Source organism: Columba livia, chromosome 11 (assembly GCF_036013475.1).
Source record: "Columba livia isolate bColLiv1 breed racing homer chromosome 11, bColLiv1.pat.W.v2, whole genome shotgun sequence".
Taxonomy (NCBI): Eukaryota; Metazoa; Chordata; class Aves; order Columbiformes; family Columbidae; genus Columba; species Columba livia.
The window spans coordinates 16,699,093-16,721,594 of record NC_088612.1 but is presented as its reverse complement, the minus strand read 5'-3'; the positions used below and the strand labels follow the sequence as shown (position 1 = coordinate 16,721,594).

Here is a 22,502-nt window from a genome sequence, read left to right as displayed (position 1 = left end):
AGTCATTAAAACAAAGCTAATTTGTGGTTTTCCTATAAAGACCACTGCTGGAAATATACTCCTACATACAGTTCTGAACTATCTTTGACTTTTGATATGAGAAATACAGTATAAATGTGGGACAGATATTTAGCCTGCTCTCTAGCTGTTTTTTCTCTGGAGATATTTGTCATGTAAGAACGTAAGGTCTATTTAGTGAAGATTCCTCTGCTAATCGAAGACACTGCTTATTTGTGAGGACATAAGAAACATAGAAGTTCAGAGGGACCTTCAGCAAGGTTGTACCAGACAGAAGAAGTAGTTCATAATCATCATCTTTACAATTAAGGGTTCTGTTTGTCATTTTCCCAGACTTCTTCAATATTTAATCTCGCATCAGAGGAAAAAAAAAATAAGTCAACACTGTGTGCCAGCAGTCACAAATGATGCCAGCACCCCGTAACTAATTAGGGGGAAATGGTTTGCTCAATGTTAATCACAAATGAGAAGTTAGTATTTTAATTTTGGGCTAACAGTAAGTGCATCTATAATAACAACAGTGTTGTTATCTCAGCCTTAAACATGGATGCTCAGATCTTGAATTTGTTTTTGAAATTCTTGTTTCTTTTGGAGCAGTTTTGGCATTGGAGGTTTGAAATCAGTTTTGGGTCTGACATTTTTGGGGGGTTTTTTGGTTTTGTTTTTCAAAAAGGTTTTTTTTTCATAATTGTGGAAAATTTCCTTGTTCTTCCATGCCCAGTGGATGTTGTCCTTGATCCTTGCTACCTTAGCAAATAATTTGTCTTTTGAATGAACTATAAGCACTAATGTCCATTACCAATTTTTGAAACAAAATGCTAAAATTACTTGGAGCACTTTCTGTGCTGATCATCATTAGCAGCTCTTCTGTTCTAGACAAGGACACTGTTTTGCAGCATCATTTTGTTTGGTTAAATTCACTTAAGTTGTATTTACAGTACTTGCATGTATGTTATTTTTACCTTGATCACCATAAACAATGGCCTACAAAGATCAGAGAATTCTTTCAAGCTGGAGATCCTCATAGACTTTAATATAAACCATTATTAAAGTTTCTAGAAGAATGAGCTCCTTTCTGAATACGCTGAAATCCATTATTCTGCTTTGTTAGGTTCTCTGCAAGTGCCCGAGTGTTGCATGTAATCTTCCCCCTTAATTTCTGGCTTTGTGTGGTGACAGAGTAAAAAAGAAGTGGAGTGACAGGATGAAACACAGTGGGATCCAAGCTTGTAATACATTTTCTTTCTGATTTTACACAATACATCAGGCAGGAGGCTTAGGTTTTAAAATTTTAACTTTTTGCCCAAGATTTCCAGTCCATGATAAAATGATTACGTTCCAAAACATACTAGAGCCATAATGCTTGCTTGAAGGAAAGGTAGAAGAAAGATTATATATACGTGTGTGTATATATACATATATGTATGTATGTATAGATATAAATACGCACACCCACATCAGCAAAGCATTATATGCGTATACCATCTCCATAGATATACTGTCATCAGAGCAATGTTAACCACCTGATATTAGCACAAAAAGCAAAGCAAAGCAAGTGGTGCTTAACCACAGTCCTGGAGACTGGTTCCAAGCTTTGGCAGCAGTGCATATGTTTACCTGTACAAAGTCTCGAAGAAGAGTTTTCCTCCACTCAAGAATATCCTCCTTTGATATTTTGCAGAGTAATGTATGCTGCCAGACAGGGGACGTTTTACTTATCTTTCTGTACATCAAAGTATGTTTTCCCCTTGAGATATGGGAAGTTGACAACTGTATGACAGCAGCAGGGATCTGGGTTCACACAGTAAGCAGTGTTTCGTTGTGCTGCTTTATTTGGATGGGCAACTGCGAGAAATAGCTTATGATGTATAAAATATCTGAGTCTCTTTTTGTACTTGAAGACATTGTTATCTCTATTTGAAGTTGGCTAGTGAAGGTCAGTCAGGCTAACCGCTTGCAAAAGAATATCCTGTCTCTGTTGGTAGATACTCCTTTCAAAGTTCACTGCGTCCAGAAAGCTATTTTTGTAAATACCACCCATCATGGCAAATTACATATTGTTAGTGGGAGGGGGAAGGGGAATGGCATATGAATTATTTTCATTTTTAAAAATCAATTATTGTTGCAAAGAGCATCTCATAGCAACAATGAAAAGTCTAAGAAGTTAATTTGTTGAAGATTTGATGTTGATCAGGAATGTCAAATTGCATGGCTGAAGTGATAAATTCTGTGATAACCATAATACTGAAACTTTCACTCACTGATAACCATGGCAGTGATATATTGTGGTATTTTCATGACATTTCCTTTGCTTCACTTTGAAGTCTAGTTGGTTAAGTCAGGAAGTCTTTCTGTATTAGCAACACTAAAGTTAGGGTTGTTTCTTCCTCTCTTTATTTAGTTTTTCTATTTGTTAAATAAGAGTGGAAAGCTGGCTGTTGAGGATAGTGCTAATAACAGCAAGCAGTCCCATATTACTCCAGTCTATCACATCTTGAAATGAAGCCCATTAAAATGGGATTTTACATTAAGTAACACTTTGAAAGGAATCAGGAGGTTCTTTGTGCTCCACTTATTAAAAATAAATAGATCTTTGTCTTTCAGTGCTGTATTAGGTTTGGGTTTTATTATATAGTGTCTACTCAAATCTACCTAAACCGGTGGTCCAGTTGCAGAAATACTTACAAATGAGAGCAATCCCAGTTAATCGTGCCTAATCTTGTGAAGAAAATCACTGATGTACGTTGGACTTGCAGAATTAGTTTCTCAAGAGATCCTGGTGATCTCAAAAGTGCTGATAAATTGCCTGCATAAGACGTCTAGGATGTGGCTCATAGGAAAGTCATTCAAACATACATGCGTGTGGGAGTTAGCACTGGCCCAAAGAAAGCCAAAGATCTTGTAACTCCCCTTTTTTTCACATTAAGTAGTTTTCAGACTGATATTTTTTGTTGTTCATAATAAACTCATTTCTAGGAGGTTATTATACTTCTTGAATGTTCTGAATAGCCCAGTCATTGGCTTCCTGCATTAAAACTAAAACTGACGGCAGTGATGTAGCAGTGTGTTGCATACTTAATATTTATATTTAAAGCACTAGTTATAATGTATCTAACCTAAGTAACTGTTTGGATATGTTGGTACATTTTTGCTCACTTTTTCTAGTCGCATTCACTGTGAAAGGGAAGGCTGCTTAAAAATTCACAGCTCAATGGAATATAAGTAAAGATTCCTGATTAATTTAAATCTAATCCTGTTGAACTTGCAACATTTATCCTTGTTCCACCAGATTGCAGTTAGTCACTGTAAAACCACAGTTCAAAGTAAAATACGCTGTTTTCACTGCAACTTCTGGTGTAAATTATGAAAAAGATGCAAAAAAGCCTACCTCCAAGCTGCTGTTTTAAAAGGTTATCTAAAAATATCTGCATAAAACAGCTTAAAGGCCTTACCAGATGGTAATCAGTAATTATTTTGGAAACATCTGATTGGAAAAACCCACCACTCATCTCACATATTAAAAAAAACCAACCAAAAAAAAGCACTAATATTTCCATCACTGTTCCAAGTATCGGGGGAAAGCAGGCCTTCAGTCAGCCAATACAGCTAAGTCTGTTTTGTGCTGTGGCAAATCCCATTGTGAAGAGGCTGTGAGTAATCAGAAGTGACAGCATAAGCACTTTCTGTTCAAAGTGATTTTACAGGAAGCATTATTTTCGGAGAGGAGTACACATATGGCTCCCATAATGCTGAAAGAACACTGATGTATCCATTTATTAGCACTAGTGTTGGGAGAGGTAGTTTTGCAAATGGTGTACAGATTTAAGACCTTTTTCTCTGCATTTCCCGTTGCAGAAAATATTCTTAAAATCGCAGGAGCTGGCCAGATAGGCAAGGGCAGGGCCAGTACTTCTGCCAAGGGAACATTAGGACAGTTCATGATGATGAAGACTGTCAGGAGCAGTACATGCTGTTCAGTGGTCACTCGAGAAGTCAAACAGCAGCAAAAATGCTCTTCCTTGGTGGAAGAACAAATGTTCTAATGACAGCTGTACTTTCAAATTCAGAGAGTAAGGCAGACCTTTAGAAAAACCTAGAGAGAGGGGGTTTTGCACTCGTACCAAAGAGTGCATGAGATCATTTTCATGCATTTTCACGATGATCCTTCAGATCTCTCTGCTTCTTCTCACTCTACCCCTCTTCTTGCCCGAAGCTATCTCTGCTGTGGGAACACACCTCTCCTTGACACCCACGGCTGTCCTGTCCCGTCCTGTCCACCTGCTCTGAGCCAGCCAGTAGTGATGGCACTGGAATGAAAATCTGAGAAAGCTGGCTCTTTCAAAATAGAAATTTGAAGGAGCAATTTACCCCCTGTAGTAGCTACTTATGTAAGAAAAAGGTTTTAATTTCATTATGCTTGTTTTCCTTTTGTTCTTACTGCTTTCTGTGGCTCTACACTTTGCGTCTCCAATCCTAACTCCTAGTATAAGGAAAGTGCAGATTGGGCCAGGACCTTTCAATTGAAGTCAGTGCACATACATAATCAGCTTCTAGTGTTCTGGTTTTTGTAAATTGCTTCCCAGTGTCTTACATTTACAAAATTACTCAATGGAGTGCTCAGAACTTCTCTTCCCAAAGTGTGGAGCCTCTCAGCTTTTCAAGGTAAAGAAAGGTTTCAGCGCTCACACTTGCAGAGCTCAGTGGTTCAAAACCAAAAGGTCAATAGCGACAAAAGGGCACTTAATAAAAAAATCCTCATAACGTTTATATCAAACTTGATAGCTGCATATTTGAGGTTGGCATTGTGGATTTATGTATCTACCAAAACATGAATACTTTGAAAACTGTTGGCTTGGGGAGTTAGCTCTGAATTTGCAAATAAGGTATCTGTGTTTTCTGAATTATTACAACCTAACTGCATCCCGAAGATGTTCCACAACAAAGCAGCCTGAAATAAAAGCCCGTTTTTTCCACAGTAATTTGTTTTTGGAAGAGGTCGTTAAAGGAATAGGAGGGTAGCTAAGGAGATTCAAGTCTGTCTGTCTTTCATAAATAGCAAGCCAAACAATTCCAATTCCAAAATTTCATTACAGGCCTTAATCACAAACGAAATGTTTCAAATACTTGTACTGCTTCCAGTAACCTCTTTCTCTTCACATAAAATTCCCCCCAAGGAGAGAGAAGCTTAAATACTGAGGGGTCTGAGTATAGCACCAGTTATCTACTAAAGTGGAGACAATATTGTTTGTATTCAAGCATGAATTCCGATGACATTTAACAGAGTTAATTTTATCTTTAGTTGGTATTATGAATTTTGCCTCGTTCTATTCACGCTGTTGCTTTCTTTAAAATGCCTCTCAAATTTCACTGGCACTGGACCATCATTGGTAATTGCTGCCACATGCCTGTCTAGCATAAAAACGTCTTTATTACTTCAGAAAGTATGTATTTAACAGCTTGGAGATATTTGCATCTGGCTTGGAATTATGGCAAGTAATACTCGTATTGAGAGAGCTGTTCATTTGGTTTTAATGAGCATAAGCTGCAGCTTGCAGTCAAGGAACTACTTGAACTTAATAACATAGCAAATGAATTGTTGTACTGCTCAAATGTGTTCTGTCTGGGAAGTTTGATGTGCACTGGTTAATATGAGTGTGGGAAAAAATTTAACTATGGAAAATAAGAGGGGGCTTCCATAGTGGTGTTGGTACCTTCTGTTTGCATCAGCTTCAGTTTTAAAACAGCAGCACGTAGATATGCATTCCAAACAACAAAATTTAAGCAATACATGTTGAAACATTTATTGATGAGGTCTAAGGAGAGAATATACCATTAAAGTCCTCAGGGAGATCCTCCCATCTCTAACATAGAAATCATTACAATTTTCATTCCTCTTTTGCAGTGGATGCTGTATGTCTGAAATAAAATAGTTTAGTGATGAAATACATGTCAAAAGAATTTACTCAGTGGTTGCTTTACTAATATTGGTATCATTTCTTCTCTACAGGTATTTCCGTAACAAAGAAGACTCACACATGTAAGTAACATCTTTCAATTTGGCATTCTCTTACAAATAGAATTCTTGTGAGGCTGTGTTGTGGCACTCAGACTATTAGGACTTGATCTGGTCTGGGAAGGCTTCATTTTAAAAATTCTGGTAGGTTTTCTGCTTTAGAGTGGTTGTAATCCTTGCCTGAAACATCATTGAAATGAATATACGGTGCATGTCTATGTTGTGTGTGTATTTGCATATGTGTTAGGTCAGAGGGCAGAAAAAGTTGTGAAGAAAGGCAGAATTCCTTATTCTAGTACGTGTACCTTACAGCTAGCTGATAAATAACATATCCAGAAAATACAGGTGAGGAGATTGGTTATTTTTATGTGTCCATTATATATGCAGTATGATTGAAGTAACATTACATTATTTAATTGGAAGTCTTCTGTCCCTTCCTATGCATTAATCTGTAAGGTAAATAATTCTGTGCTTGTGCTTGTGCTTAAGGAGCTCTTGATGAAAATAAGGAGGTTATTGTTTTGTTCTCAACCATATAAACAGTCCAACTAAGTGGCAACCTTGGAAAGGGATGTGGATGCATGCATTTACTTATGTGTACATTTGTTCCGAATCTTCTGTAGAGACATCATTATTGAGGATCAACTCTCATCTACTTTGCACTGAGTTAAAAGCAAAATTCCAATAAAATGTTATGACTGTAGCTAAAGGAGATATGTTGAGATTCTTCACATAATGTGGAGGTTTGGAAATCAGGTAGTGCAGGAATTGTACCTGCCCTGGATAGGAAACAGGAGTAGGCTAAAGCTGAGCCTATTAGCCTTATGAAAGGCTTCTAACAAAATGGGTGGTAGGCTGCACAAAATTTACAGAGATATGCATTTTAACAGGGTTATGCATTCAAAGTATGTTCACTGCAGCTTCTAGGCTTTGAGTGGTGTCCTAAAGTGTCTTACATTAATTTCATTCTTGCCCATGCGCCCAACCCTGGCCTGGAGTGACCGCCTTCTCCAGAAGTGGTGATTTGGTATTTGTGCCAGCTCAGTCTTGGGCCTCTCTTGTTCAGAGGCTAATGACTGTATGTGGGGGTTTGTAACGCTCCACCTGGAAATCAGCTGAAATCGCCCTCTGTATTTCACATACAGCAGTGCCGTGTACTGACCTGCTAGAAGAGTCACATCTCCGGTTCCAGTATTCGATACTTTTTGTAGGGAAGATTAAATAGTAACCACAGACCTAAAGAGCATAGGAAATAGGATCTTAAGCCAAGGTAGATTGATAAAGTGTTGTCATGTATATCTCAGTGGGTGCTATGCTTGAAGCCTATGATGAAAAAAAGGTGTATTCATCAACTGCATTAGATGATTAGCTAATGTTCACCATATATGGCCCATAACCTAGTTAAAAATGAAATTAGGGTCCCAGCCTCTTCTGTGTTGAGAACTCAGTTTGTGCTGTTCTAACAGTCAAAGAGTAGTTCCCCGATTTGTTAATCAGTTGTCACGCAATTGCTGAAGCGTGAACAAGAAAGTTCCCTGAATAATGGGGTGATAAGCTTGCCCATTAAGAAAGGATTAAAATAGAAGAAGCAATATGGTGTAATTGGCATGATGAAAACGTGGGCTACATTTACTAGCAAATATATATGAGGTTTCATTCAGTTTTGGTTGATGTTATTTTAGAATTCATTCCTGTTATGACAAATTCTCATAGAGCAGGAATTAATGTAAATTGGGCATGTTGGGCATTTTAGCATCATGCACAATAAGCATTTTTTTTTCCCTTGTTGCCTAGAAATTTTTTATTGCTAAAGAGAAGCAGCAGACATCAAAACTCACAGTTTTTTAATAATTTGGAAAAAAATGTTATATAAACACCTAAATGCAAAAATTACAACTAAAATCTGAGTTGTTGACAACTACAAATGACAAGGGGTTTTGTGTGTCAAGTCAATGTAGAGGTTGCCTATCACTCTGTATCAGTATGTATAACCTATCCAAAGTAAGTTACATAGAGTAGGATTTCTGCAAAGAAATTTCAGAAAACATTCTCAGAAACATTTTGTGAGGTGTATATACATTGTCTGCACTACTGTTTAGAAACATGGGTGAAGTTTTATTTCAAGATTACAATGTATGGCATGTGAGGGTGTTGAGTGACTGTAAACTTGCACTTATTTCTAATGACCTTTTGACTTAGTGGAGTATAATGCCAGAAAGTTTGACACATTATGCATTTGAAACAACCAAGTAATCCTTTTCAGACTTCATCCTAATAGCCATTTTAATTGTGTGGGTTTTGAAGTTGATGATGGTCTGTCTCCATTACTTAGTTCTCCCTGCTTTTATTGTTTAAGATTTTGGGTGTATTTTGCCCCCTTCTTGGCACTAGTATGTGACAGAAGTGTTCTGTCAGCTGAAATTGAACTCCTGTGCTGATGACAGGTGCTTAGGTCATTTCTGAATTCAATGATAGTTCAGTATTCATACACATGCAATACAGTGCTGAAAAAGTACAGGTGTTTCAACATGTAACTAGCTACATAAAACCTGAAAGATTTCCACTCTTCTTGATACAACCGATTTTATCCAAGTATTCTGTTTCATTAGCTGCTTCTCCACATCCTCTGTTTATCAGAGTTTGAGCATTACAAAACCTGCTATTTTAAAACAAGGAGTGTAATATTCTTCCAAGCAGCTCTAAGGGGATAAATTTTATCCACCCCAAAATATGTTTTTTCCCCTCAGTAGATTAAACAGGCTTCTGAAGTAAAAAATCATGCCTTCTGTCTCTCTGGAGAACTAATCTCTGTTGGGCTTACGTTGCGACTTGTTAGGTTAACCATCACCTTATATAAACTTTAGTCTAGCTAAGTCAGATGGTAAAGGCCACGTCCTATCTAATATTCCATACAAAGTGGGACTTACTCGGGTTTATGCTCAGTTCTGAAGCGTGTAATGTTTCATTTCTGATATCTTAAATCTCAATCTTGCCATACTTTATGCAGTAAGTTTGATGGCCTCTACCAGACCACTTGTGACTCACAACTGCCACACAAATAAATCACGTTATTTTTATATAGATCATTTTTATATCCTGGGCACTGACTTTCTTAAATGAATTTGACCTGACTGCCTATCAAACTAAGGGGTGGTTTTCTATGGATGCACCCGGAAGGCTAATATTGTAATCAATCTGCGAGGTAATGGAACCTTCTTGTCCCGCTATTTCAATTGCAATGAACCACAGTCAGAAGCTTCAAAGAAGTTTGATTACGTAGCTGCAGTTCATATCTGCATAGAGGTCCAGGTGCAAGCTGTACTCTTACACAATTTTCTGCCCATGTCTCTAGAAAGCCATGCACGCGCTCCTACCATCCATTGGTGCCTTGTTCTGCAGCAGAAAAGGATGAGGAGCCCTGGGTCCCAGTGCCACAGCTGTGTGAGTGCAGAGCAGGGACCTGTGGGTGCTCATACCCGGACCCTGCAGCCACTGCCAGCCAGGGGCTGCTCACTGCCTTAACTCCACAGTGACGGTGCTCCTACAGGTCACTGTCAACATACAGTGTTGGCTCTTTGTGAGCTGAGACCAACACTGTTTGACAACTGCCTACTTCATGTACTCAGACTAAATTATCACCATTTGGACAGAAAGAGCATGGGGTTTTGGGGCAGTCCCAGTGATGGATAGCCAAGTACTTCAGTTCCTATACCTGGACCAGCTTACTTTTTAGAGCAATATAAGATTAAGTCTTACCAGGCCAGTCTGTTCTCTCATGCCCTTATGATAAGGATTTCCTGTATTGGTAATGCAACTTTTCAGTTGTGCTCCTTTGCCAATTAAGCTGTTGGGGAAGTTCAGCTTCATCTCAAACATGCATATATAGAATACTTTGTGTTGCTTCCTGAGATAGAATTAGGCCAGGGCAGCAATGGCTTCTCAGTATCTGGACAGGTCTGGTGTGGGTTATCACAGTTTGGCATGTTACCACTTGTTACATGCTCCCTGAACTACCACAGGTTTTGACACTTGCTTCTTTATTCTATGTCATTGCCCTGCAATGTGTGATACTGGCAGAAATGTTGTCTGGCACTTGTGCTTTGTAGATTGTATCGTGGTAGGTACAACGGTGAGAGGCCACTGTTAGTGATCCATGGGCTAAATTTGTTAATCTTTTATCGTCTATGCTTGCATGTAATGCCAATAGGTGATACTTGGGTATCACACTCAGCACCATATATTTTATATCTTCATAAGTGAAGATATATCCAGATTTAACAGAAAATACTTATACTCTCTAGATTAAGACTAGTTTGTAACTCTAAAATATTTGCCCTTTATTTCAGACTTGTGTCTTTTCTGCTTTTTGTGATTTACTGAAATAGTTATTCTAGAGTAATTTTTTGTTAACAGTTATGTCAGTAGGCATCACTGCATGAATTCCTTAATTTGGGATTAAATATTCCTTACTTACACTGAAATGATCCTTTCAGTTAATTTCTGGCAGATAAGAAATTTTTCCAAAACTAGGTTCTGATTTTAATGACATGAGTCCCTGCTGGAAAATGAAGTGGGGACTGTGTGCTTTTAATTTTTAGCACTAAATGAAAGCATTTGCATGAAGAGTCAGCAGCTTGTTGGCAAAGGGTGGAAGTAAGCCTGTCCCTTCTTCTGAGATCCCACACCAAGCACCTGTCCCAACCCCTTCCTTCACTTCCACACCAAGCTCTGGGACTGTTCCTACACTTATCTTGCAGTAGGTGTTGGTCTAGAGAAGTATCTGTATTGACTCTGTACTTCAGTGAGACTCACCTTCAGGCTAGGTGGTCAATTCATGTTTCAAGTTTACACTGCAGTTGCAAGGTTTGATTATACCCTCGGGAGATTAACTTGACTGTATACTGCCTCCTATATGTAGGAAGACCTCTCAAGTTGGAGTGACAAAGTTCAGGTGTCTCAGTCTCAATAGATACCCGTGATCCTGACAAGCCCCTAAGCCTTTGGCTGGAGCTTGGAGTGCTGTATCTGCATTGCTGCTGCAGTATGACCACCCACACAGGGACTGTCTTGTTCTTTAGGCAGAGGCACGCTCTTAATACTGTCCTGAGCAGAGATCCGTTCCTAAATCATGTCCTTCCTATCTTTGACTCTAAGCAGTTCCATTCATAAGAAAAGGACATCACATGTTAGAAAGTAAGAGGCTGATCTGGGGCAGGAGACAGCTCTTCAGCTCCTCAGATGTCCAGATACCCTAGAATTGTTCTTCACCAAAGTTGTACAAGCATATTAAAGTTTGCAGCCTAATTGAACCCAAGGCCTGGATTTCTCTTTTTTCTCTAATTTGACTTTCCACATTATATTTATAGCCACTGCTAAAGATTCCTCCAAGTTTGTTCGTTGTTTTGCTTAATTGCATTAAAGGGAAAATAGCTGTGGTGGGGTTTTTTTGTTGGTGTGTGGTTATTATTTTTTCTCATCTGATTTAGAATTACTTAAGACATCTACTGTGCATTGTACTGTCTACACCACCTCATGTGTTTTGCATACTGTCTAAAGTAAACGATGCTTTTCACTCACAAAATAGGAGCCTGCAGAAAACTGATGGTTAACAGGATCTGCTGTTAGCACCAAGGCCTAAAGAGAACAGGTGAAAACTGAACCCTGTCCCCTGAGGCCAATAAAATAGCTGTTTGGTCCCCTGTGTGTAACCTCCTAATAACTTTACTGGGCAGCCTTAAGATCCCTTGGGGGCTTCTCTGCAAGAGCACTCCCTCTCTTTGTTCAGATTGCTTATTAAAAATGATTTTATAATGAAGTTGCCTCAAATAGCAGCTACTTTCCTACTTGTCCTTGAAGCACTGTTTGTCCTGGTGAAGAATCTGAAGACAACTATCTAGGGCTTTTCTCTTCTTCAAAACTTTTACTCAACTACTGCTACACTTGGTTTCTTTATTTTTTTTTTCTCTTTTCCTGTGAGCCAAATAAAACCATTTCAGCAGCAGCTAAATGTTGTATCTTTAATTCCACTTTAAAACCATCCCTATAAAAAGTTTGGTTTGGGTGCTAGCATCATTAATGAATCGGTTTTATTCTCTGCCACACAAAACACGCTGTCAGTGACTTGTTTGTTGCCTGAGAACAAATGTTGCCTTCTCGTTGTGGCCAAGTTATTGAGTACAGGGGCAAAGACAAGGGCATTGCCAAAAAATGAGGGGAGGAGGGAGTATTTTTTAAATCAGAAAATATTTCTGGCTGGCTTGGGAGAAAGTACACAGAGTGACAATGCTGCGTGTGAATGTGTGGCTTTCATGACATGGATGCAGGTGGCATTCTGTGGATGCTGTGGTTCTTCATGGTAGGTTTACAGCAGTGGAACATTTTCCCTGTGTAAGTTTTGATAGTTGTGAGAGAGATAGGCTCTTTACCCATATGGAAGCAGCTGTGGGTAAAGCATCAGGAGAACTTTTTATTAATGCATGTTTTATGCCCTTGCAGAATAACTGGTCAGAGGTGAGATGAATCTGGTGGCTCTGATCTTCTGTGAGCTACCCAAAAGCTTGGCTTCTGCCTGGGCGTCAACCCTTTGGCACAGTTGGAAGGAACATTTCGTTTTCTCTGAGGCTGATGGAACAGGCAATTAAATGCAGTGCCCTGGAAGTCCCACGGGGAACTCCATCTATTAGCTGCACTTCAAGCTAATGTCAGGTCTCTTCTCTGAATCTGTTCTGAGTATATGGAGCAACTTCTATAAGGGATTTTTTTCTGTAACCATTAATAACGGACTCAATTTACTGTGAGTTTTCTGGTAAATATCTTAAGATCGGTTTCTATGCCTTTAAAGCAAAGCAGCAGGCAAACTACAGCAAGATAAAAAACTGCCAAGAGACAAAAATGTATTTTGGGTAATGAGGCTGGTAGGTATTTGCAAAATGTTGATCGTTCAGTATTAAAATGTATGTATGTGTGTGTATGTTGGATTATAGTTCAGATACTTCTAAATTACTGTTACCTAGCAAACTCAAATAGACAAGAGAGAAGAGAGGAAAAGAAGCTGTCTAAAATTTTGCAGGTCTTTATCTGGGGTAAATCCTGACACTTTTTTTGCTTCTACATATTAATAAAGGTTACAAATCAGTACATTCCAGTTCTGCTCACACTTCGTTTCTTTTTCTGATCTGTCCTGTGAAAGTGTACAAGGTGGGCAGAAACATTCTCTTTCATGTTTAAAAAGTTATTTGGAGGCCCCTGTTTGAAGAAATGATGAAGTGTTGAGAGATCGTTAGGTTTCTGATGTTAGACACCTAAATTCTGTCAGTGTGGTTGGTGGATATCAAGAGATTGTAGATGTGACTCAAAAATAAATTTAAACTGTTTGTGGATGTAGGCAGTAGATCTATTTGGAACATTTGCAGCGTTCCTTTATACCCAAGTCTTGCCTTATAGCTCCGTAGAAAGTTGTACGCCTTTTGTTACCCTTCTCTTTTCTGTCTTACGTTAGAAACACTGAACTGAGTCATGAACACTCCTCGTGCAAAGCACTCTAATGGAGAAGGCACAGGACTGATCCTGGTCCTATTGCAGCTGTTTTAAGGATTCCACCTGGCTGAAATATGCTTTGATCAGCCCTTGAAACAGATTGTCTCTTGTTGTTTTTAAAGTCTCCTGTCTTTAGAACTCTCACAGCTGTTATATAAAGTTAATGTTTCCAGCTCAATAACAACAGCCATCCGCAGTTTTGGTGTGGTCACTAGTTAGAGAAGAGACCTGTGTTCTGGGCTCACTGTGAGCCTCAGAATATGCGATACTCTCCACACTCTAAGACTTTAATCCAACTCAGAGAACAGTAGAAGTTACTCTTGGCAAAGTCAGGAAGTTCATTTTGTTTTTTGCAGTTTTTGAGTGACTTGTGTACCAGAAAACTGACAGATGATGCTTCACCAAATCTGCCCTTACATTCTGGGTACTTTTCAAACAATGTGAAAACAAATAGGAAGTGTTACTGTTTATGGCTTTTTCTCTAACATGTGGGTCACATATTTTGGGTGTGAATAGTCTGAGTCTAGGCAGCTCTAACTATACATACAGAGAAATACCAACACACTGGAAGTCTTTTGACTACATGCCTTGCAATAGTTTCCTAAGGTATTATATAATTGTACTTACTAAAGAGGATTTATGCAGGACTGTGCCATTTTGATGTGAATGGTCCTTAAAGTCACCTCAGTCTTTATAAAAAGGTGTTTGTGAATGGATTGCTACTGAATACAGCAAGGCATTGGGATTAAATTAAAGTTAGAATTAAAACATGATCTTTAGGTGCGGTCAAAGATCAAAAGCCAAAGTGTTTTCCCAGAGTTAGATGGTTTATTCCCATGGACATATCCCTGCTGCCTTTTTTCACACACTGAGAAGAATCTGTCCTTAGAGCTTTCTGCTCACATTCATTTCACTTCGTGACATTGTTTCTTATAGCACAATATTGCATTTTTGTTGTAGTAAGGCTGAATGCTAATGATTCTAAAGCAAGCTCAGTCTTATGGATTTTTCCAAGGTTGGCATCTGAACCAAAAAAAGCACAATTTATTATCTGAATTTTGAAACCAGGGACTGATTCCATCATTCCTAATAGACTCATTTATTTGACAGTGCATTGCTAGACTTGTGCAGTCGCCATTCTGAAACAACTACTGAACCTGAAAAGGGCTTTTTAATGTATGTTGATGGGTAACCTTATTAGGACTGTAAAAATATTGGAAGTTTTTGCAGCCTTTCTCTGAGAACACCAACTTGGAATATTTAAATATTTGCCCTAGCCGGGAACACAGTTTCATGCAGAGAACATATAAGGCAGCTCCTTATGGCAGATCAGGTCGTCACTCCAACTCACAGTGAATAGCTTGTTCTAAACGTTATGACGAAATGATGATTGTATTTGTAAAGCTCGTATTTTAAAAACAGTTTTGCTGGTCAGAGTTTTTCTCCCTCTAAATCTCCTAATGCATTAAAGTAATTAATGCTCACCTAAGATGGACAAAAAGCTTCAAAGGGCAGTGTGGTTCTGTTTGAAGGACTAAAATTGGGGGTCAAAAAGTAAGAACAGAAAGAGATTAGCCCAAAATTAAATAGAATCCCAATGGAATTTTGGCTACAGACACTTCAAAAATTCAATTTCTCTTTCTTTCTTTCTAACAGTCGAATAGCTTTTAGGTATATTGATAAAATGCTATGTCTTTGTGTATGTTTGTTAATGGGGGTGGGGAGAGCAGGCAGGGAGAACAGTGCAGCCAGCTTTGCAGAAATCTTGCAGGATGTGAGTTGTAGTTGAGTACAGGCAATTCTTGGGTTTTATATGGATTAAAGGGTAGTGAGTGATACTTGGGTTAGAGTTTCTGAGTACATAAATGCCATCTGCATTTGTGTTTGTAATTTTCATGAGGGATGGAAAGATGGCCATCTGCTTACCTGAACTATGCTCAATTCTTCAGTAAACTGAAAGACTCAGAAAACATGGTGCCTGGTGCTATTTTACTATAGGGGAGTAGTTGAATTTCCTGTTGTATTTTGATAGTAGTGTTTCAGTTTAAAACAGGAGAAGAAATATAGCACTTTCATGATATAACAAAACAACATCATTTTTCTGTAATGCCATAATTATTTCCTTTGAACTGTATGTGCACTATAAAAGCATGGTTAAAATATGTATGGTTTGGCATATACAGGTGTGCTTATTAGCACCTGTTAAACAAGCATTGCAATATTGAAACAACTTTTTTAAAAATGTCTTATACGCAGAGAGACAAAGGGGGGGGGAAGAGTCAGTATTAGCAAGGACCAAAATGACATCCTCCAGTCTGAAAACCTTTGAATTCCAGCATGAATATCCTTTGCTACTTTTTATCTTGCTGTTGTAAGACACTATAGCTGTAGAACATAGATTTGGTCTTTAACCTCAGTGCAGTCACCTTGCCTTAAATTACTGTATTGGCTGGTTTTGGATTCGTGCTTCATTTTATCAAAGGACTAGATCTCACCTAAACAGAAGTTATGATTTTAAGGGGTTGCAACTGGGACTTCAGGAAACTTCCTGTCCTAACCCAGCTGCCATTGATGGTGAAGTCCTTGACTTGACTGGAAATAAACTGAACCTTCAATGAGTTTTTGTGAGAAATATGAACAATAGATTAAACAGGAAGCCTTGACCAAGGGGATGATGACTTTGTTGCAAAAAACTACGGCTGTTGTGATACCATTTTGCTATCTGCCTTAGCTTCCCCACGTGTATGGTAGGTTTTTGTTTAAGGTTAACATAAACACATAAACTCTCAGTTGTGAGGCAGCAGTGTGACTTGCTGAACAACAGACCAGACACACCCTCAGAGAAGCTATTTCCTTTTTTACTTCTTTTTTTTTTTTTTTTGAGGTGTTTACCACCAACTTCAAAAGCCACTTCACAACAGTGGTGGTGTTCTTGCAGTTTGCTGGAAATTTGAATTAGGCTTTATTTAATCTCTGTGCAACAAGGGTAGGGAAACCTCTGGTTTGAGAAAGCCAGTATATGACCAAAGTCATTTAGTGATTTCCTTTTAGATAGAGTCATCAGTTGATAACCATCCTTCCCACCAATGTTTGTCTGAAGAAACTGTTTCCTTATCTTTGTTACTGTTACCTAACTGATATGTAGGTGTGATACTAGCTGGCTGCAAAGACAGCTTCTACTGATAAGGCAAATTTCCTGTTTAAACCCACCATCTCTTTCACTCTGACCCCTTTTTCCTCTTCCCTCTCTATACTGCTGGCTTATTCCAGAGTCATGGTCCTTGACTTAAAAGTGGAAGCAAAGGGGTCATCCAAAAAGATGCTTTTACATGCTGTTTGAGGACATGAAAGTACTAAAGGCTGGTTGAAAACAATTTTCCTGTTATACAGAGTTCTTGATATTAAAAAAAAATATTTCACTGAAATGGTCTCAGGTATTTCCTGCAGTTTTCAGGAGGAAGGTAAGAAAACACCTTGTTAACTCAGAACAGGGTGAGTAGCCCTTCACATGGGACGGTGGTGATGTGGCTTTAAGAGCTGGCCTAGAAACAGGGCAGTTCAGGTACTTCAAACTTAAATTCCCGCATCCTGCTAACATGACTTCACCACTTCACTCTCAGCTGTTCTGAGAGTAGATTTTAGCATGAAATCCCGTCCTTGGTGAAGCTGTGGTTTATATTCCTCTGGAATATTTCATCTTTAACAATATTGTCACCAAAAAATCCCCAGCCGTTCCTAATGGGGAACCTTAGAAAAGAGACACAGAGAACCTTGACTTGGGAACGAGTAGTTTGCAAACTTGTTAATATTCTTTGTGAAACTAATACCTCGCAATCCCAGTTTGCCAAGAGAATTCCCCTTATGTTAATTTGCTGCTTTACACTGACATTGGGTGGAAGGTTGTATGATAGTCACTCCAGGTAGGAACCTATCACTTGTTTTGCAAACAGACTTCTTTCCCCTCTCTGGGGTTAAATCTGCAGTTAGGCTGCAGGCCCAGCCTAGTGAGTGGTGTTGGAGTCTGCCAAGTGCAACACTGAGAAAGCTTCTGTGTAGTTACTGATTTTCTTGACTCAAGGTATTGAGTTCCTGGTCTTGAAATCACAAAGCAGAGCAGATGAATGAGATGGACATTTTACTGTATGTTCTGGATAAGCAACAGCAGACTTACCTATGTAACTATTTCTAATGTATCGTGGGAGGGTATAGGTTGTCCAGTAAATCTTATGTGTTCTGTTGTGTCAGATTTGACTTGCATATACAAAATGACTTAATGGCACTGCCATAGTAAGCCCTCCATGATGCTTCTCTCTGTCAGACTTGATAGTGCTCTTTTTTTTATTCAGCATTTATAAATTGAATGAATGTTAATTTGACATGAACCCCTCCCGCTGGTGGGATGTGGATGATTATTGAGAGGCTTTAATATCTACTACAAAAGTTTGTAGTACCTGTATTATTCTATCCTCCCTCTCCCCTTTCCTGTCCCTTTGCTAATCCCCATGCAAAATCTTTCTCCTAGGCACTTGTCATTAAAAAATGGCTCTATTTCTAAATAGATAAATTACCAAAGTGCAAATATAATTTGCCTAAAGCAAAAAAAGAAAAAAAAAAATCAGTAAGCTAGTTCTGAGTGACATACCCAAAAATAACCAGTCCCTTTATTAGGTTAGTTCATTGCTGGATAATAAATCCAGAAGAAGTTTTTAATTGACTGTTTAGTTTTAGCTCAAGTTAGTATTTTCTGCTGTAACTTCTATTGTTTTCTGGTTTCTGATCACTGAACAGCTAAATGGACAGCCCCTTTGATGCATTTTATGTGCTTGCTACACATTTGCTTCCAAATAGTTTTGAGGTTGTATTTCTGTTGTGATTGCTGTTATTCTTAGAGCTTTAGAGACATAGAAGGAAAAGGAAAGCAGAAGCAAAAAGAAAGAGGGAAGGTTATAGTTACTATTTATGTAAAAGTTGTGTGCTGGTTTGAGATATTTGCACTTACTAGGTAAGAAGAGAAACACAAGCTTCAGCTGAAGTTGGTGGTCAAGTTCTGTACAAAGGAATGATAACAGGAACTAAGTTATACCAAATTTTGTATTTGATCCATTAGAACTCTTACACTTCTGTTTCCTTCTATTGAGATCTTAACTCATCACACCACTACCTGCATGCATCAAGCTAAGCATGCCCACGTTACAAGATTAGAGCAAAAGTGTTTAGCCTCTTGCAAAAAAGCACTTCTAGGATGCTTCCTGTAGGAACAGCAAGTACTGATTTAGATCTGATGTTGTCCATACTCTGATCGTATTTGTAAAAACGTTCTATAATTCTTTAAAGGCTTCACTTTCTACTTGAAGCCTTCACTTCTTTAATTGTTGCACTCTTGACTTTCCTCATGAGACTTTTCCCATCAGAGACAGGAGCAGGGACATGAAGGCAAGCTGTGTACCTTGTGCAATCAGCAGGAAAACTGCCCTTGCTTTTAGAGCCAGAAGATCCTGTTCACTGCCAAGTGGTGTGGCTTCTCCTTTATGCCCACAGTGGTACAACATATACTGTGTTTAGTTGGGTTTTTCTCTATTATACAGGTATTAACTTCAGTAAGGAAATAAACTAGGATCTTATCAGACTATTTGCCGATAGAGCAATACTGTTCCCCCAAACAACCCTGTCCACGGGTGTCAGCTTTCTCTGCTTTGCATTCTCAATTGCAGCACTCATGTCCTTTGGTGCTTTTAAATTAATTTCCAAAACTGTCTTTATTCCAAATTTTAAAAGAGCTGGAAATAATTCTATTAGTTGGTGCATTTGACCCCTTATTAGGTTATTTCATGTAAATGTGAATCCTAGATGTCTTGATTTCTAGTTTGTTTTGCAGATGATTTTTTTTGTGCTTAGTGTTGAGAAAAGTATTGCCATTTCATTTCAAACCATGTGTTTTCATTGAAACAAACCATCTATAACACATTGTATTTCTATGAAAACAGAAGGTTATTAAATGTCAAGCAGTTTATGTTTTCGTGGCAGTCATCTTGAAATTGGCACATTGACTGTGTCAGTGTTTTGTGATGTAAGCTTGAAACTGTCAGATTGTCAGTGTTGAGACATGAAAAGGTCTGAAGTTTCGCACATGGAGGAGAAGAAATTAGACTCTTGTCAATTAGCAGGTGGTGGTAATTTAGGCATGTTTGTCTGAGCCTTGTATTAAATAATAGGAACTCCTTAGTCTGAGTACCCTCAAATATTTAAGCTGATAAAGAAGTGGCACCAGTGTCAAAGTCAGAGTCATTTGTGCTTACTAAGGGCTGACTATAAATATCAGGCTTGCTGGTGGAGCTGGAAGTGTCTTTGCACATTTAACTTCATCACTCAGCTCATGCATTGCAGAAATTGCTTTAAAAAGCAAGGAAGCTTGGAGAAATGGTTCCACATGACTGTACATACCCTGTACTACTGGAGTTGATGGATCTTAAGGACTATAGCAAGGGGTTCAGCATTGCCTAAACTTGGGATGGTGATGGCAGGTTCATGGGTCCCATTGTAACAGGCTGACAAATGACATTCCAAGCAGACAGGTTTCTGGAAAGGAGAGTGAAGCCTACTGAGCACGCTTATAGCAAAAGAGTCCAGTGTCAGTAAGGCAGGACATGTTGAATGAGTTGTAGTTTATCAGCAAACAATCCTTGTTGTATGGCAATTAGAGTAATATCAGAGTCTGTCATTGCTCTGCTGACAGGTATGGTGGGCATCAGGCTGTTTAAGAAAGTACGTGATGCCTATTGAATGAAGACAGTCATAGTAAAGAGAACCTTATATTCATGGACTAAGATAGGAAACAGTTATACAGGAAAAGCCCTTTTAGCCCTCCCGCCTCTGTCATTCTTACACTTTAAAAGAAACGCAACACTATTGCCCCACGGATGTCAACGTTTTCAGTATATATGGGTTCAAAGGCAGGAAAATAAATTTTGCTTCTACCAAGCTGTGCTGCATTTTATAGTATAAACTTATAAACTGATGTTGACCATATGGTTTAATTGAACATGACTCTACTTAGAAATGGCTTGTTCTTCACATGCAAAAATTTTCAGGAGTGATTTGCAGATATGAGTGCAGTTGCGTATATTTACCACATTATGCAAATTAACATGAAAAATAGCTATTTAGTTTATCATCTCTATAGGCGAAATGTACACATATTTTACATGCATATTTCAACTATATTTCCTCTTCTTGTTATTATAGCAAAGCCTTTAATAAACTTCTCTACTATAAATTTTAAGTTTCGCAGTGGAATTAACTGAATGTTTTGGTTTGGTTTGAACCCTAATGGATGCAACTGAAATCCAGTTTTCAGATCACACAGGGAATGTCTTTCAGTATCTTTTCTACTCTGTTCTATGGTTGTCTATGTATGTGCAGCAAAACTGAAGACAATTTCTCATCGTTGGAAAAAGCTGTAGCACTTGACTCAAATAGTACAGATGCTCCAAGTTCCTTACACAGGGTTTGTGTAGCACCTGCTCATCTTTCCAGCTCTTTCTGAGGGTTATTTGTCTTTGTGCCTGTGTGGAGGCTCACAGGGAGCTCTGAGAAATCCCGGTGTCCCAGTCAACCCACTGTGGCTACTGGGATATGTATGTGAGACCGTGATTCTTCCCTTCACAGATCAAACTGCAGAACTTGATTCTTTCATGAGCATCACTTAGATGTAACTTTCTCAATTCTGCCTTACACGTATCTCCTAGCAGCTCAAACTATAGTTAATGACAGACATCCACCTGGTGACAAGTTTAATGATTCGTGAAATCTCAGCCTTTGGGGCACATGCTGGTTATTTATTGTTACACACAAACACAAAGCAGACAGGAAATTTATCACTTTCAGATTTAGGTGACTGAAATGGGTGTTTGATTATTTGGAAGAGGTAGTGGATGTTTATAGACATTTGCATAACAACCATTTTTCATGTCCTCTTACTGCTAGACAGTGGATATGCGAGACTGGCTGTAATTCTGCTGTAATTGCCAATATTTTCTTTGTGTGTTGACCTATGTGTGTAACTGTCACAGATATTGTACCACATATTAGAATACAGGTGTGTTGGTATGAAGCTGTTATTTAATTTCAAAGGAAGGATGAAGACTATGCAAGTGGTGCTGAGCCATGATATCATAAACTCGTATTGCCTATACTCTGTATCTCTATTGTGATTTTTTGCCACATAGTAGCAGAATAATTTTCTGACTTTTCTCCGAATTGTTTTCTCTCTGTGTTGTCCCTTATATTAACAGTGTAACAGAAGGAAATTATACATTCTTAGCCTTACTGACAAGCCAGAGGAAGATTTATTGGAGATGCATCACTATCTGCTTTTATTAATGTTGCTACACTCTGTGCAAACTTCTCAGTACGTGTTTATAATTTTTTCATAGCTGAACTGGGGATAGACCAAGCGTACGGACTCCAGTCTGGAACACTAGAGGTGTGTCTGCTGTACCAACTGTGGGATGAAAGGAGCAGATCTGTACAGCAGAACACTTGGCACAGGGGATCTGACATCCCCACTAAACCTGTTTCAGGGTTGGTCTGTTTGTTGACTTTAGAGTAGGTCTTGTCTGGTCTCATGAAGCCTCTTGCAGCTGGAGTGAATTACATATTGTCTGGGAGTGCCTCTTTCAGTTCATTTTCATCAGAAAGGAATCCTGTTCATGTGCTCTGCTGCCGCTCTATGATGCAAACCAAAACACAGTGAAGCGCTGGGGAGAGCTGCTTCAAACACACACTCCTGAGCTGAACCAGAACGCCGTTGGAGACGCACTAAACAGCTGTGTGCGCAGTTTCTGAGTGCGACTAGAAATTTCCTAGCAAAACAGTACCAACCCTGAGCTGTCTGTGGCAAGTCTCCTTGTTTTCCTATAGCCTTTTTGTTCTCTGA

At 38.7% G+C, this 22,502-nt stretch overlaps 1 protein-coding gene across 4 annotated transcripts in view; it reads left to right on the top strand.

The window, feature by feature from the left end:
* The window catches only part of RORA (RAR related orphan receptor A), a 397,620-nt gene that overhangs the window by 275,914 nt on the left and 99,204 nt on the right, over window positions 1-22,502 (top strand). For all 4 annotated transcript variants that reach the window (XM_065075851.1, XM_065075849.1, NM_001315520.1 and 1 more), the window contains 1 exon segment: window positions 6,026-6,055. In XM_065075851.1, the coding sequence (XP_064931923.1) occupies window positions 6,026-6,055 (30 nt within the window).